The following is a 16,443-nucleotide window of genomic DNA, read 5'->3' as shown; positions in this document are numbered from 1 at the left end:
GAAGAGAAGGGAGGGGGGAGGGGAGGAGGGAGGGGATGGGAGAGGAGCTTATGATGAAACTTAAGTATTAGTGTACAAAACTCAAGCATGGACATTTTACTATAAACTTAATGAAGAGACTCAAGTATCAATGCACACCCTACCTTCGTATCAGATATCTGTGGAATGCAAGATTTAGGTCTCAATGGCAAGAGTGTTGCCATTTGTGGAAAAGGGTCAACATCCTTCCTTGGTTTCTCTTGACGGAGGTGCCACAATTTCAGTTCAGCACTAGCATGTTTTATTGAGCATGAATGAGTAACACAGAATCTTGGTGCCCTAGTGAGAGGAAAAGAAATTTAAGATTAAACTACCCAATAAGCCTCAAAAATCAAGAGCGTACAAAGTGCATAATACTTGTGCTCACAATTTTCAGTCTTGTTATACCCCTTTTCTAATAATTTCTACTTCTTTTTCTGCTTCCTAGCTTAAGAAAAATATTTTTCCATGATAGATCAACTGCCTGAAATCATATTCACCCATATAAGGAGTAAACACACACTAGGGAAAAATAACTTATAAGTGACATTTAAATTATTATCTACATGATAAGAAAAAAAACCTATATATTTATTCAATGAAGAAAAATTTTAAAGTAACTTTCAGTTTCCAGTAAAATGAGCATAAAATGCAGCTGTGATAATTTTAAGGTAGTTTAGTATTTATCTATAGTACCAAATAAAAACTGGTAAATGAAATTAAATTTTTAAATATACAAACATTTTTATAATGCTTAATTTAAGTAAACTGCTAAAGTGGATTATGATTCACATGATTTATTTTCAAGCCTTAATTTTGAAGGTAAGAATAAATTTTACAACAATTTATAAAAATGAAAGGCCAACACTATTGGCAAAGAATGTCTGGCACAATATCAAGGCCACATTTAATTGGATGTATAGCCTGGTATTCAGTCTGTGGGCTACTCTTTATTGGCCATAGGGTTAACTTGCTGCCAGTGACACTGCTAATTGTTGCTTGGACCAGGTTTTCCTCCTGATGCCACAGCCCAAAGACTAATTCCCACTCTATATTTCAGATCCTGGTAGAAAATTTTCTCCTTTTAAAATAGGAAGAAGGGAAATATTTCCCTGGTGTGAACACAGGTTGGGAGTGGAAGAGAATCCAAAGCTCACAATCGGTTTAGAATCAGAAAGTATCCTGTGTAGATTGGGGTGGTCATTCTATGCTGTATTTCAGAACTTTTACTTACTGACTTGAAACTATGCAGAATTACCTCTTATTTGCATGTCAACCAGTAAGTGGACATATATACAAGATTCTTATCAAATATGTAATACATGTGCTGGTAGGAAATCCAGGTGTCTCAATTTTCTGATTCCCATCATTACAGTATACTCATATGACCCCTAAGTCTCTGCTACCCCTACCATTTTAATCTTGCATCTTATTTCATTTGTTATATTAATTTTTTATTAGCTACTATGTGAATTCATCAGATATTGTGGAGTAAATTTCACAATCCTAAACTGGTATTGTATTATTTTTCATGTTTCTATCATACAAGTTCTCATGTGCACTCATTGTACACTTCTTAATTCTCAAGCTCTAGAGAGTGGAAGATATTTGCCACTAAATAGCATCAAAAGAACTATATTCTGTGTGTGTGTGTCTCCCAATAGAAAAATGGGCAAAGAAGATAAACAGGCAATTCATGAAAATTGAAATCTTGAAACCCAAATGCCCAATAAACATTGAAAAGGTTATCAACCTCACTAGTAATCAGGGAAATGCAAGTTAAAACCACAAGACATCAATAACACACCACATACATAGTCAAAAATTTTAAAGTCTGACAATATTAAATTCTGCCATGGATTTGTGGCAACAGATACTCTCATATTCTGTTGGTGGGAGCAAAGGTAAAACTACTTTGGGAAAGCAGATATGTGTATAAGAATATATATTATTGCTTATAGTTGTGAAAAGTAGAGAAAAACCCAAATGTTAAAAAAACAACAAATAAATTATAGTATATTCATGCAGTAGAATACCATATACAGCAGTGAAAATTAATAAAACTCTTGAATGCAATTACAAATGAATCTCACATATGTAATGTTAATGGAAGATACAAAAGAATGCACATAACATGATACCTTTTATAGAAAGTTGTATAGGAGGCAGATAAAAATATATGTTTAGAGATTTATTTGCATACATGGTTGGTAAAACTAAAGAAATGCAAGAAGATGATAATCACAAAAGTCAGGATAATGGTTACCTCTGAAGGAGGTGAGGATGTTGTGATTAGGAAGGGACCTTCAGGAGTCTAGGCAACGGTCTGTTTCTCAGCCCACATGGTAGTTTATGGAAGTGTTTGCTTTATAATATTCACTAACTGTTTATGTCTTAGTTTGAAATTTAAAGAATATACAAGATATAGCTAGATCAAGAAAAAAGCTAAGAGAGGATTCTGGGAAAATGGCAATGTCGGCTATGTTGTTTTTCTACCTCTCAGAATCCCTCCATAAAAACACAGGACGAGTAGACAGCAAAATCAAATACTCAAGGACAACATCTACAGCAAAAATGTTAATGTGACAAGGTATTCCCACAAACACCAAAATATAAGCAGGCAGACAGAGGCTATCAGCCATAAGGCCCACATGGTATTGGCATGCAGGCCGAGAGGCAGGGGGAGGAAGAGTCTGAAGGACCTGAGAATGGAAGAGCACTAAAATAGGCAGAAAAGCACAGCAGACCAATTTGAGATTAGCAGCTTAGACCAGAAGGCCTTCTGTCCTCTCTAATACTGAGTGAGTACACACAAAATTCAATCCTAGTTCTATTTACCAACAATAAACAACTGGAAAACTAAATTTTAAAAAATACGAACTATGATACATGCAACAGTTTGAACGCGTTATGCTTCAATCACATTATGACCAAAAGAGGCTGGTCTCAAAGGTTATGTACTGTATGATTTTATCTATATAACATTTTCAAAAAGACAAAAGTATAGTGACAAAAACAAGATCGGTGGTTGCCAAGGGTGAGGAGTGGAGGAAGAGTGTAATGACAAAAGGGTAGCATGAGAAATTTGGAGGTAACAGAAATGTTTGTATCTTGATTATCATAGTGCTTTACATAAATCTATACAATTCAATATTACTATAGGTAAATATAATACACCAAAAAGAAGAAAAGAGATAGATTAGCTTTTTCAATAAATGAAGATCAGCTTATGGATATCCATAAGCAAGAAAAAAGAAACCAAAACACCTAAACTTCACATCTCTTATAAGAATTGGCTCTAAATGGACCACAGACTTAAATGTAAAACAAAATTATAAGAGTTTCAGAAAAAAAAAAAAAACAGGAGAAAATCTTCCGTACCTAAAACTAGGCAAAGAGTTCTTAGGTTTGACACTGAAGAAGACATAATCCATAAAAGGAGTTGAAAAATTGGACCTTGTCAAAACTTTTAAATTTTGCTCTATGAAAGACCCCTCACCTTTTTATTTTTTTGTCTTTCAGATACAGTTATTATTCTTAATAGTAGGTACGGGCAGGAACATTTGATGCAGGAAAGTTTGCATTGGTCGAATAAACTTGACTCAAGAGCTATTTCCCCTACCCTAAGGAAATGTTTGGCATAAGACTTCTCTGGAACCTTTGTTTAGAGGCCATTCATTCCCCAATACACCACCCTCCCAGGGAAAATCCCACATGAAATTAACTTCAGAATTTCTCTTGCAAGTTCTGTTCTTTCTTGTCATCATGACTGTCTATTGTTTGGTTTGTCCAGTTTTTTCAGTGAATTACAGTCTTCATAACTGAGTATGATAACTTGAGTTTGTGAAAGTCACAATTTCCATTTGCACTTCCATTTCCAGTCCATCACCACAGAGTTCACTCTGTTCTCGTCTATATTTGTAATTCTCATTTGTAGTTCCCATTATCTACAACACTTTTCCTTATTTGCTTTATATTGATACTGGTTTATTACAAAAGGATGTATATAATTCAAGAACAGCCATAGGAAGAGATGCAGAGGGCAAGGTGTGAGGGAAGTGCTAGAGCTTCTGTGCTCTCTGAGTATGCCCTCGTCTCCACCTGTTCGTCAACCTGGAACATCTGAGAGTCCCTTTAAGAAGTCTTTAGAAAGCCTGTATTTGAAAAGACAAGCTAAAGAGTGGGAGAAAATATTTGCAAACTAAAAACTACTACCTAGAATATAAAATTTAATATAAAATATGATATAAAAATTACCCTAAAACTTAACAAGAAAACAAACCAATTAGAAAATGGACAAAAGACATGAACAGATATTTCACTGAAGAGGATATGCAAATTTCAAATAAGTACACGGAAAGATGTTCAGCATCATTAACCATTGGAGAAATGCAAAGTAAAACTATAATAAGATAGAACAACACACCTATTAGAACAGCTAAAACAGAAAATTGTGATGACATTGAACAATGGCAAGGATGCAGAGAAAGTGGATAATTCATACATTGCTGGTGGGATGTAAAATGATACATTGACTCTGAAAAATAGTTTGGCAGTTTATTTTAAAACTAAAATGGACTGCTACATGACTCACTAATCTCACTCTCGGACACTTTTCCCAGAGAAATGAAGACTTATATTCATGCAGAAAGGAGTACATGAACATTCATAGCAGCTTTATTAGTCATAGCCAAAGACTGGAAACAACCTTAATACTCAGTGTGTGAATGGATGTGTAATATCCATACAATAGAATACTACTCAGCAATGAAAAAGAACTATCAATGCACACAACTTGGATGAGTCTCGAGGGAATCATGCTGAATGAAAAAAGATAACCCCTAAAGAAATACGTCATATTATTTCATTTATATAATAGTGATCTCTAGAGATGTGGGTGACAGGAAGGGAGAGAGGTGGGTGTGATTATAAAATGTCAGCATGAGGGATGCTTATGGTAATGTAACTTCTCTACATCTTGACTGTAGTAGCAAACTCATGAATCTCTAATGTGATAAAATTGCATAGAATTATATACACAAACAAGTGCCTAAAACAGGTAAAATATGAAAAAGATCGATGAGTTAAATCAATGTCAACTTCCTCATTGTGACAGTGTGTGACAGTTATGCAAGATGTTACCAGTAGGGGGAAGTGGATAACACAGAATCCCTCTGTATTATCTCTGATAACTGAATATGGATCTATTATTATCTCAAAATAAAAAGTTAAATTTGAAAAAGGAAAGTTTCTACTGCATTGCTAATGTGTTATTAGTTGGGTGGTATGTACACAGATGACCACTATAGTATAATTTATAACTTTCTGTATCTTAAATTTTTTTTTTTTTAAGAAATAAACAGAAAAACAACATTCTATCTATGAACTAGTACAAAGCATATTAAGTAATCTGGAATACCTAGATGGGAGATGATGACAGAGAAGTAAGCAAGGGAAAAATCATGATGACCTTATTTACTAACTTAAGGAATCTGAACTTTACACTGAAAGCTTTGGGGTTACCAGTGAAAGATTTAAAGCATAGCAGTGACATAATCAGATCCATCACAGCCACAATGGACAGACAGCTCACTGATCCTCAAATGTCACACCTTTTCTTCACTGTGTACATTCTCTTTTCCTTGCTTAGAGTCCCTCGAGTCCCAGCTGAAATATTACCTCATCTCTGTATCCTGTGCATTCACCACATTTTTTATTATACTTCTTTCACATGTATGTTCTTACCACTAGACTATAAACACTGGACTTGACCATGTTTACCCTTGTATCCTTAGCATAGCACTTGGCCTATAGTAAGTGCTCAAAAAAGGTTTATTGAAATAATCAATCTGCAACTCTAGCTACATGTACACATACACACATCAATTTGATGAGATGTCAACCATAAAAAGGTCAGATGTAGAAGGATGTGTTCATAAAGCTAACATGGAGCCTAAGTACTGTCTAGCCTTATTATGGATTTAAAGTCCCCAAACATCCAAATTATCTAAAAGATAAGTACTTTATTTAAAGAAGACTAAAAGTATAATAATCTTGTCATTTAAAATTTCCATAAGTTACATACCTATAAAACAAAAGGTATAATTTATAACTAGTCTAAGAAAAGTGAAAGCAAGTAATTTTGAGTCACATTATCTTTCTTACCAATACAGAAGTAAGGGTTTTATAACCTCAGTCTGAATATTCTTTAAATGTTCTTTATTCCACTGAGATCCATCCAGCAGTTTAAACTTCGTTAAAATTTCTGCAGAAAGGTAGCAATCTCCACTGCTCACTAGATAGCATTTTTTCATCTTCTCAAGATGTCTGCAATAAAACACACACACACACACACATATACACACTGATACAGTATTCAACTAGCCAAAAATTTTCACTTCTAAAATGTTTGAGACAAGTAATGAACTATTTGAAAACCAACACTGAATTACAGTTGTACCAGTGTGAAGATAAAAGTATTTCTCACCATTATGGGACTGGGAAGGGTATTTTTGGTAGGCTGAATAATGAATGACCTTGCAAAGATGTTCATTTCATAATTCCCAGAACCTATGACTGTTACCTTACTTTAGAAAAGATCTGCAGATGTGATTAGGATTTGAGGAGATTATCTGGGATTATCAAGGTACGCCTAATATAATCACGAGGGTACTTTGAAGAGAAAGGCAAGAGGATCAGAGCCATAGAAAAAATAGGTGAGGATAGAAGCAAAGGTCAGAAAAAAAGAAAAGATGGCATGCTGTTGGCTTTGAAGTTGGAGGAAGGGGCCATGGACCAAGGAAAGTAGGTGGCTTTCAGAAACTGGAAAAGGTAAGGAAATAAATTCTCCCCTAGGGCCTCCAGAAGGAAGGCCACCTTGCATATCCATTTTAAACTTCTAACCTCTTAACTGTAAGAGTATAAATTTGTGTTGCTTTAATCCACTAAATTCATAGTGATTTGCTGTAACGAAAAGAACTAATACAATATTGATCATGAAGAACCTATATAGGCTACTTACATATAACTTTCCTAATATGTCTTGAAAAGTGATAGTGGCCTTCCACCCCAGGATCAATCAGGTAATGCTTCATAATCAACCATTTGGTTATCCCTGCACTTCTAACTATGTATAATAATGAGCTCTTTGATCTGAATGCCATTGAAATAACTGGAATAGCCTAGTCACTAGTATGTATTCAGTCAAACCCCTAATGGGAACTGCAATCTACTGTAGTTGATCTGCTTACTCAGAGCAGATCAGGAGGACACAGACAAGAACTTTTCTAAAACAGGGTCTTCTTAGGGTTCTTAAGACTCACAGTAATCTAAAACATATAGAGCAGCCAAACAAAGACCGGCACTCCAAGAAGTTCTCTAGAGGATATCCAGTATGATACCTAGCAGATATCTTATTCACATATAAATGTCTAAGTGACATCCAAATAAGATCATGGAATCCGTTAATCAGGAAAGCTGCCAGGAACAGCAGGCCCTTACATTGTCACAAGGTATCTTTTATATAAGGCATGTTATGTCAGTGTGATACATGACTGATAATTTTTTTCTATAAAAATATATCACTGTAATGTTATAAAAATAGTATAGAATGATTAATTTGAAAGCAGGTTTATATCTATGGGAAAAACTTATGCAAACCCAAATAATTGCTACTATTATTATCTGAAAACTATAAAATCATAGAACTAGTGACATCAATATAATAATAATAATATCATTCATTACTCTAAAAGTATAGATTACTTTTTAATATTTATTTCAGGCTTCCTACCCGTGTTTAAATGACCCAAACTAATAGTCTACAACTTGTTTTTAAAACTAAAGAAAAATTAAAAAGAGAAATACCTTTGATGTCTTCCAGCATCCTTAAGAACCTTTAACCTCTCAATATCCATCCATAGCCACAAATATCTCTCCCCTAATGTACCTTTTATAAATTTCTTAAATCTTTCAAACTCTTTTCTATTTCCAATGTCATAAGTTTTGTGAGAAATACACCAATCAGCCCTGCTTTCTGATCCAATGCTCTCACTCTTTGAACTTGCTTCTTCTAAAATCTCTTCTGCCTTTTCCTTTGTGGGTTGAACTGTTTCACTTAACAAAACATTCCTGTTAGGCATAAGCTCAAAATAGTCATCAAATGTAACTTCTGTTACATTTTTGAAATTTATATGACCTGGTTGTTCACTAAATGGCTCTCCATAAATTGCTAGTCTCAAAATAAAGGTTATAAAAGATCTTAAAAAATCTTCATATGTTGAGAAATGCACTGTCGTGTTGTCATGAACATCCTGCTTTTCAAGGTATATTCTCAGAAGAGCTTGAGAAGGAGTGTCTTGTAGAGATATAGAACCATCATCATCTTTTTCTTCTTCAAATTCAGAAATTAATCTAGTGGTTTTAGATGGGTCCTTTTTCATTCTGGGGTGAACTCCATCATCAAAGATAAAACTCTCTGTATTAAATATGAAAGGTTAATAGATCAGATATGAATACAAAATATTTTTTTTTATTATTAACTAGATGTCATAGAGCCAGAATGACAAAGGGTTTATCACAGGCAGTGACTGCACAGACCAGTGTCTTAAAGAGGAGTCCAAAGCAAAAACATTACCGACAGAGATTAGTCATGTCTTCCCTAGATGTGGAAGGGATAATGGATATATAGCAGATAAACTACATATTTGACATCCCTAATGCAGAGGATCTTCAAAAAGACATTATACACTTAAAAATACATTTTTTTAAAGGCTGATACAGAAGGTCAATATATAAAGGCCAAATCTATTTAAGAATTAGAATATGTACATTAAATGACTGTATAGACATACCTCATTTTATTGTACTTTGCCTTACTGCACTGCACAGATATTGTGTTTTTTACAACTTGAAGGTCTGTGGCAACTCTGAGTGAAGGAAGTCTATTGGTGCCATTTTTCTAACAGCATTTGCTCACTTCATGTCTCTGTATCACTTTTTGGCCATTTTCACAATATTTCAAACTTTTTCATTATTGTTATACTTGTTATGGTGACCTGTAATCAGTGATCTTTGATGTTATTAGGGCAAGACTCTCCATGAGCAAAAAGATTACAACTCGCTGAAGGCTTGGATGTTGAGCAGCATTTTTTAGCAATGAAATATTTTTTAAATTGAGGTATGTACATTGTTTTTTAGACATAATTCTATTGCACATTTAATAGACTAAAGTATAGTGTAAACATAACTTTTGTATGCACTGGGAAACCAAAAACTTTGTGTGACTTGTGTTACTGTGATATTCACTTTATTACAGTGGTCTGGAACCAAACACACAATATCTCTGAGATATGTCTGTATGTGCTTTAATATTTCATGTTGTATGATAAAATAAAAGTAGCTACCACAGATGATGAGACCATAGGTAAACATATCAGAACTGGAGTCACATTAGCAATTTTTAAAAATTCACTATTTAATCAGAAAGATTCAATTACTATTATACATACGACCTATCATTAAAATTACGAAATAGCATAAGGTACTTATGAAAGCTCCAAATACAAATGGATGTTTTTATACTTTTTCTAAAGATACAATTTTTAGCTTCTATTTTCTCTTTCTTTCAGAAATATCTGAAATCAGTGCTTGCACATGGCAAATCTACCCCTTGAAATGCCATGGATCAGGAAAACTCTGCTGTCATCTGTGTCTCATCGTCAATGACCATTTTCTCAGTAGTAGATTTTAAATCTCAATGAACTGGAAGTGTCTCATTACAATTTTTATTGAAAAGAAATATACCAAATTTCCCAATGTTGAGAGATTAGACTTTTGCAAACCTATGAAAGGATACTAGGTATAGACTCAACCCCACAGAACTGGATGTAGAGAACGAGGCTGGCATTTCTGCTCAGCCCCCTTCCTGCTACCTCTCTCTTCCTGTTTACTATCTTCACTATCTTTACTCTCCAATTTTCTACTTTACTATCTTGGGGAAACTGCAAGAAACCTATAATTCAGCTATTTTCAACTAGGGAGTTATTTTCCTCTTCACCTAGATTTAGGTTCAATTCTAGAACATCCAGATTTATCATCCTGGAGGTTGCTTAGGTAAGAACTATTAGTAAATGGCTGAGTTCTTCTCCTGAATCACATTGCTAGATTTTTTTCTTCTTCAGTGATATCATACATTAATGATTCCCATTTCTGGAAAGTTGCTTCCAATTTTATGAAAAATTTATATCATCCACAAAAGTTGCCCACCAGAGAAATTTATCTGCTTTTCAAGGTGAAAAATAATGTGATCTTAAAAACAGAAGGAAAACTTAAGTTCCATGAGTGACTATTTACTTTTAAGAGGAGATAGAGGTTGTACCCACTTTATTTCAAAGGCTTAATAAAAAGAATTTGTAATCTGTGATAGGAAATAAAGACAAACATTTATTGACTGTCTATTACGTACCAAGCACTAGGCCAGCCATTTTCTATACATTTAGCATGTATCATTATTCTAAATTTACAAATAAGAAAAGCAAGGCTCCTGGCAGTGAAATAACTTTAAAAAGTCACATAACTAATAAGTATCAGAGTTGAGTTCTAAAGCCATCTTTTTTTTCATTATACCAAGTTGCCTCTTGATAAACAAAAGAAAGTGGAGTTGGGGGATGGTGGGTAGATAATATTTTCTTCCCAACCACTAAGTGTTGTACTGTAAGATTAGAACAATAAAAGCAGGAGACTTAAAGAGGAATTCTGAAGTCATTCCTGCCCTTTTCTGCTTACCAGAAACAGATGAAATAACTGGTGATTCAATTTTGCTGTGGAGTACATAAGATGGTAATGAAAAGGTTGATACTGTTTGCTGACTTTGTTTTGCTAATGCAAACCAATCTTTTGCTTGAGTATAGGAGGCCTAGGAAGAAAGAAGCACATTTGTTTAACGTAAGATTAGCAGTATTCTTCCAATCACAAACCTGTACAAATCATTTTGATATTATTTAATTTGTATAATATAGTATGTAAGGAAATAAACCCTGTGAAATAAAAGGGTTGTCCATAGAAAAATTCATTAGCTAAAAGAACAATGGGAAGGAAATTTCCGTTCAGATAATTTTCATATTAGATGACCACAGGAAAAATATAATATTATAAAATTCTTCTCCACTCTTCCGCCAAAGGCACACAACCTTACTTCCTGGATTCACTGCAGATTCGTGTTATCTCACTTTAACTAGGCAGTCACTATGGCTCATCAGTCTTTGGAAGTATCTTTTGCCAGCCATTCCCATTTACAATCTTCCCAATTATTTCATGCCCCTAATTCTGTCTGATCTGGCTCAAAGTTTTTAATAACCCCTCCCTAATATTACAAAGACTCAGTAGCACAGGAACTGTCTCCAAGCTCAACTGCCACTTTGCCTTAGATTCAATTTTCACAACTTTGCATGGATCATATGCTTCCTGAAGACTGACTTCTGATTCCACCTGCCCCAGGATGTAGGCTTCAACTTTTCCTTTTGCTAGGTAGCTAGTCAGCCATGAGTGACAGGGGGAACAAAGGAATAGGAGCCCAGCCAAGAGACTGCCCAAAGAACATCTTATCGATAGTTAGAGAATCCCTCCTGCATCCCCAGAGACAAAGGAGGGGAGAGTCACTCTGGCCTACGCTGGCTACAGACGCCTGTGCAGACCGTACTATCCTAATTTGCCTACAATTTAAGCTTCATTATAATACTATGTTTATTCCTGGAAGTTCATGAATCTAATTATAACAGACTGTATTCTGCGTAAGCACATGCACACCAGGCAAAGAGTTATATAACAGGCAGGTATCAATTAAAATGACCTCACTTGCCAATTATTTAGGAATGCCTTTGGAACCACCCCATCACGGCCGAAATATAAGGCAAATGTTCCCACTTCTGAGCTCTCCTTTTTTTGTGGTCTTTTTGTGGTCCCTCTGTGTTGGTTATAGCACTAGGACAATGTACCTCCTTGAGGTATTCTTTGTCTTTCTAAAATATACTTTTAATAAATCTTTTTAAAATCTCAATGACCTGTGATTCTTCACTGCCTTCATGAGGAAGAATTGAGGAAAAATGCTAACTACACTTCTGCACTGCCATTATCCCTCCCTCTCCTTCCCATCGGCTACTGGGGTGACACCAGACTCCGATCCTCAAGAGTAACACTTTGGTTTGTGTACCCTTGAGCCAGTTGACCCAATTCCCAAGCTGACCCTCAGCTTCTAGAACCCCAGTTCTCAGAAGCCCCTTATCTTAGCCTTCTGAGGAAAATTCCTCTGGCTGCCTCTCTCACCTATTTTTCTAAGAGAACCCAAGTTTGTTCAACAGAAGCAGAGAAGGGATTTTCCAGCATTACTCTCATTACTCCTTTCTCCAACTCAGTCAGCTGGTTGGCCTTTAGCCTAAGAACACTCACAGAAGAGGCAGGGCTCAAATGGAATGAATAGATACTGTTCTCTGACTTTTATGTAATCAGCAGGGCAAGTGAGGCCACACAATGAGACGAAAAGCAAGAGAAATGAGAGATGCCATCTATGTAGTCACTGCTTTTCTTAGAGGTAAGGTTTTCTGGGATAAAAGCTTTTCAGGAGGACCAAAGTTTTGCCACCATAAATTATACCTCTGGGATATTGATTTTAAGCTACTTATTAAGAAGAGCAAAAACAAAAAGATAAAAAAAAAAACAACAAAAAACTTTTGACCCACCCCCTTACCTGCCTAAAGGAATTAAGATAGAAAAATCTCCTTAAAAGAAGTGTGTATCACCTTAGCATCATAATAGGAACTAAATGTGACAGATGGGGAGAAATCCAGCAAAGCTTGTTTGTTGAACATTCTTTAGTGTCTCATTGTTTTTAGGTAGCCCAGTAAGAATTTGTTTATCACATGTTTTCTCTTTCTTGGCTACCTGCGAATTGGTTACTTTCCCTTTGAAATTCCAGACTCCTGCCCACCTTTCCTCCTTAGCCCAGAATGGCATATAAACCTCAAGGGCCCGATGTATTCTCAGGTCTCATATTTTTATGGCACTCCCACATGCATACTGTAATAAATTTTGGACGTTTTCTCCTTTTAATTTGTCTCATATTAATTTGATTATTAGCCCAGCTGGAAGAACTTAGAAAGTGGAAGGAAAATTATTTTTTTGTACCCCCACACTTTGAAAGACTCTAATTTCCTTTTGTTCCCTCTTTTCTTTCCTTTTAAACCAAGTCATTTATTATTAATTATATGTTCACTCAACATATATTTATTGAGTGACTTCTCTATTCCAAACAGTATTCTAAGCACTGAGAGACCAAAATGATTAGAGAACTTTCAAGGAATTGAGAAGACCAGTATATAAGACTCCCTGTTGTTTCAACTGCACAAAAAAAGATGAGGGTGTAAAAGACAGGGGAGAAAGAAGTAGTGAGTCAGACATAAAGGCAGTTAACTATTTTACTTTATAATCTTAAGAGATGATCCAATTGTTCATGTTTAGATGGTGTAACTGAAGACTCAAAGAAATGTTACCCATTATCATAAAGATTAATTCCTATCTATAGTCATGGTTTAAATGATTTAGGGGCCAAAGAACTTTGAGTTTTCAAAGTTCAAAAGCTATTAAAAAGATAATATATAGTTTAAGTATTAATCATGTGGACAGAAATGAGTTTTTATCAAAGAAAATAGCAAAAGAAAACTAGATTGGATTTTACTCTTCTGTTTGATTAAATTTACATGTCAAGAATCAGAACTTACTCCCCTAGATGGATTCTTCCCTTTGCATGTTTATTGAGCCTTACTATCAGTACATCTTTTGATATTCCTGGCATTTCTGCAATATATGTTAGCTGAAAAAATAAATACTTAAAAATAAGTACAAGAGAGAAGAAAAATGTGCCTTTGGTACATCCCTAAGCATTACTCAGTGCAAATAATGGAACTAGCATAATTTTAAACATTTTAAACAAATATCACTGATAGAAATGCCAAACTACAAAATTAAATAGAAGCCTCACATGAAAACAATGATAAGTAAGATAGGATCAGTCTGTCCATTCCAACAGAGATGGCAAGTAGTTCTCCTCTTGTATGACATCTTTGATCAATTGCAAGTGCCTGCCTAAAGTGCTGTGCTGAATTTGTACAGAATTTGGGGCCCTGTCCTTGCTCAATTTTCTGTAGGAAAATTGCCATGATTAGCAATGTCCACTGTGAACAGAAACTAGAATATCAACACATAGGCTACATATTTCACTTTTCCTGATTTTGTATAGAATTATGTATTGGAAGTGTAATCACAGAGAGAAGATCTGATAATTAGAGGACAAGACTCAAACAACAGTTTTCACTGCACCATGACTCTCCAAAAGGACATTTGATTCTAGGTTTGATCTTATAACACTTAACATTTCTCCAATCAAGAAGGGCAAATTTATCTAATAAGAGTTAAACAGTAACACATTTTATTACTAAGGAATAATCTTGACATTAGAGGAGAAAAGACCCAATTTATCATCTTTTTGTACAAAAGTTATAGAATCCAAAAAGTAAAAATTGGGAATGAACAATGAAACCATGGATATAATTCAAGTTACCTATGTTTCCCAGGTGGCACTGAGCATGTCCTTCAATCTTGAATTTGTTTCCTCACACATATGAGGATGATAATGTTCATTATATTTCAGAGGAAAGAGTTGCAGAGCTAATGAGGTAGCATAAATCCACAAGAATTTTTTTGTTAAATCTGCTTTAGAAGTATTTGAAATAATTTTCCCTGTTCAAGTGGTACAAAAGAAATTCATGTCTCAAAAATTAGAAGTTTTATTAAAGTGCTAAGCACAAAGAAACATTAGTATTTTTACCTCGCCAAGAGAAATGTAGAACTTTTTCATAATTATAACATCGTCGTCTTCAATGACAGGTGGTGGTGGAGTGGGTGGTTTTCTCAGGACCCAGGGAGAAAAATCTGTACTTAGTGTGACATTCATGCCTGATTCACTCCATCTCACTTGTGAGACCAATTTGGCTAACCTGCATTTTAGAAATCATACAAATTTGAAATAAGTTTCAGATATGGTAGAATTCAGAAAAAAGAAAACACTAAAATTTTATTTTATATATCAAGCCAATATCCCTTCCTAAGTCTGCAGGACAATTCTTTTAGGATTTGTTAAAATTAATGACTTATTCCTAGAACGGCTAATTATCATTCTGTTTTAATTTACTTTATATTTATTTTAAAATGATTGTTCCAAACAAAGGTCAATTTTTAGTAAAATTTCATAATGTGTAGGTACTTACATTTTAAAAGTCAGGGAACAAAAGAAAAACTTGGCTCTACTTTGTGACAATTTGTCTTTTTTATGATACACTTATTTTCATTTTTAAAACCCTGCTCTTTAATGCCATTATCACGAGTAAATAATTTTAAAAATATAATGAGTAAAGAAGCACAACTGAAGTACATTTATTAGTTGCTGTTTCTGTGAAATGTCTTTGGATAAGTTAAGTGCTTTTTACCAATGCTCTGTCACTTTTATACTATAGCATGTAGGATCCAAACTCCAATGGATTTGAAAGTGAATTTTAAGCTTTGGAAACATGGCAGAGTGAGAGACGTCCCCAGATTCCTCCCCTTGAAACAACAATAAGCTGAACATCTAAAACTCAACAAAAATCACAGAAACTGCACAGCAACACGTCTGAGCATGGGATCTGTGCATAAGAGCTACCACAGGACAGAACCCTGGGTGTCATGCGGTGAACTCGGAGAAATAAAGAAGCTGCTTCTCGAAGCCGCTGGAGCTCTCTGCAGAAGGAGGGAGAGGGGAGAAGGAGCAGCGAGTTCCCCCAAACAGCCTGCCTGGGAAAGCTGCAGGGCCCAGTCATTGGGGCAGAAAGCAGAGAAGCGGGATGGGACCACAGAGGAACAAGAGTTGATTTTTGCTGGCCATGGTTGCAAAACTGAGGGGAGCTACAGCCCCCAATCCCCAACGCAGAGGGCCCGTCCTCCCATACCCTCCGAGACTGATCGCCACAGAGCCCAAAGGAAATCTGAGCAAACGCTGCCGAGTCTGTCGCTGACACTGACAGGGACTGAAACTGAAGGTAGCGAGCGTGATTCAATATCTACAAGAAAATTTAAAAAGCGTTATTAAGACTTTATATAAAGCAAAGAACCAAGAGGCTTAGACACCACCTACTGGAAACCAAAAGAAAAGTGCCTTCTTTGCAACAGGCTAAAGAGAGACCTTTACATAATAAATCTTTCTGGAAAATGGGGGACGGGGGGAAGCAAAATACACTTCCACTGATGCCCAGGCAGAGAAATAGTCCATTAAAACTATGAACAACCAAGGTGACAAGTTAGCTCAGAAAGAAAGAGAAAAGTCCCCAGAAACTAAGCTTA

At 35.3% G+C, this 16,443-nt stretch overlaps 1 protein-coding gene across 1 annotated transcript in view; it reads right to left on the bottom strand.

Annotated features, from left to right (window-relative positions):
- The window catches only part of RGS22 (regulator of G protein signaling 22), a 158,345-nt gene that overhangs the window by 87,778 nt on the left and 54,124 nt on the right, over positions 1–16,443 (bottom strand). The window contains exons 4-8 of the mRNA XM_025050166.1: positions 14,897–15,065; positions 10,804–10,933; positions 7,885–8,494; positions 6,184–6,345; positions 144–318 (exon numbers count right to left, since the gene is read on the bottom strand). Coding sequence (XP_024905934.1) covers positions 144–318; positions 6,184–6,345; positions 7,885–8,494; positions 10,804–10,933; positions 14,897–15,065 — 1,246 coding nt within the window. The remainder of the gene's footprint in view (positions 1–143; positions 319–6,183; positions 6,346–7,884; positions 8,495–10,803; positions 10,934–14,896; positions 15,066–16,443) is intronic.

Source organism: Pteropus alecto, unplaced genomic scaffold (genome assembly GCF_000325575.1).
Source record: "Pteropus alecto unplaced genomic scaffold, ASM32557v1 scaffold164, whole genome shotgun sequence".
NCBI classification, from domain to species: Eukaryota; Metazoa; Chordata; class Mammalia; order Chiroptera; family Pteropodidae; genus Pteropus; species Pteropus alecto.
The sequence above is the reverse complement of the archived record's forward strand: the minus strand, read 5'-3'. Positions and strand labels throughout refer to the sequence as shown.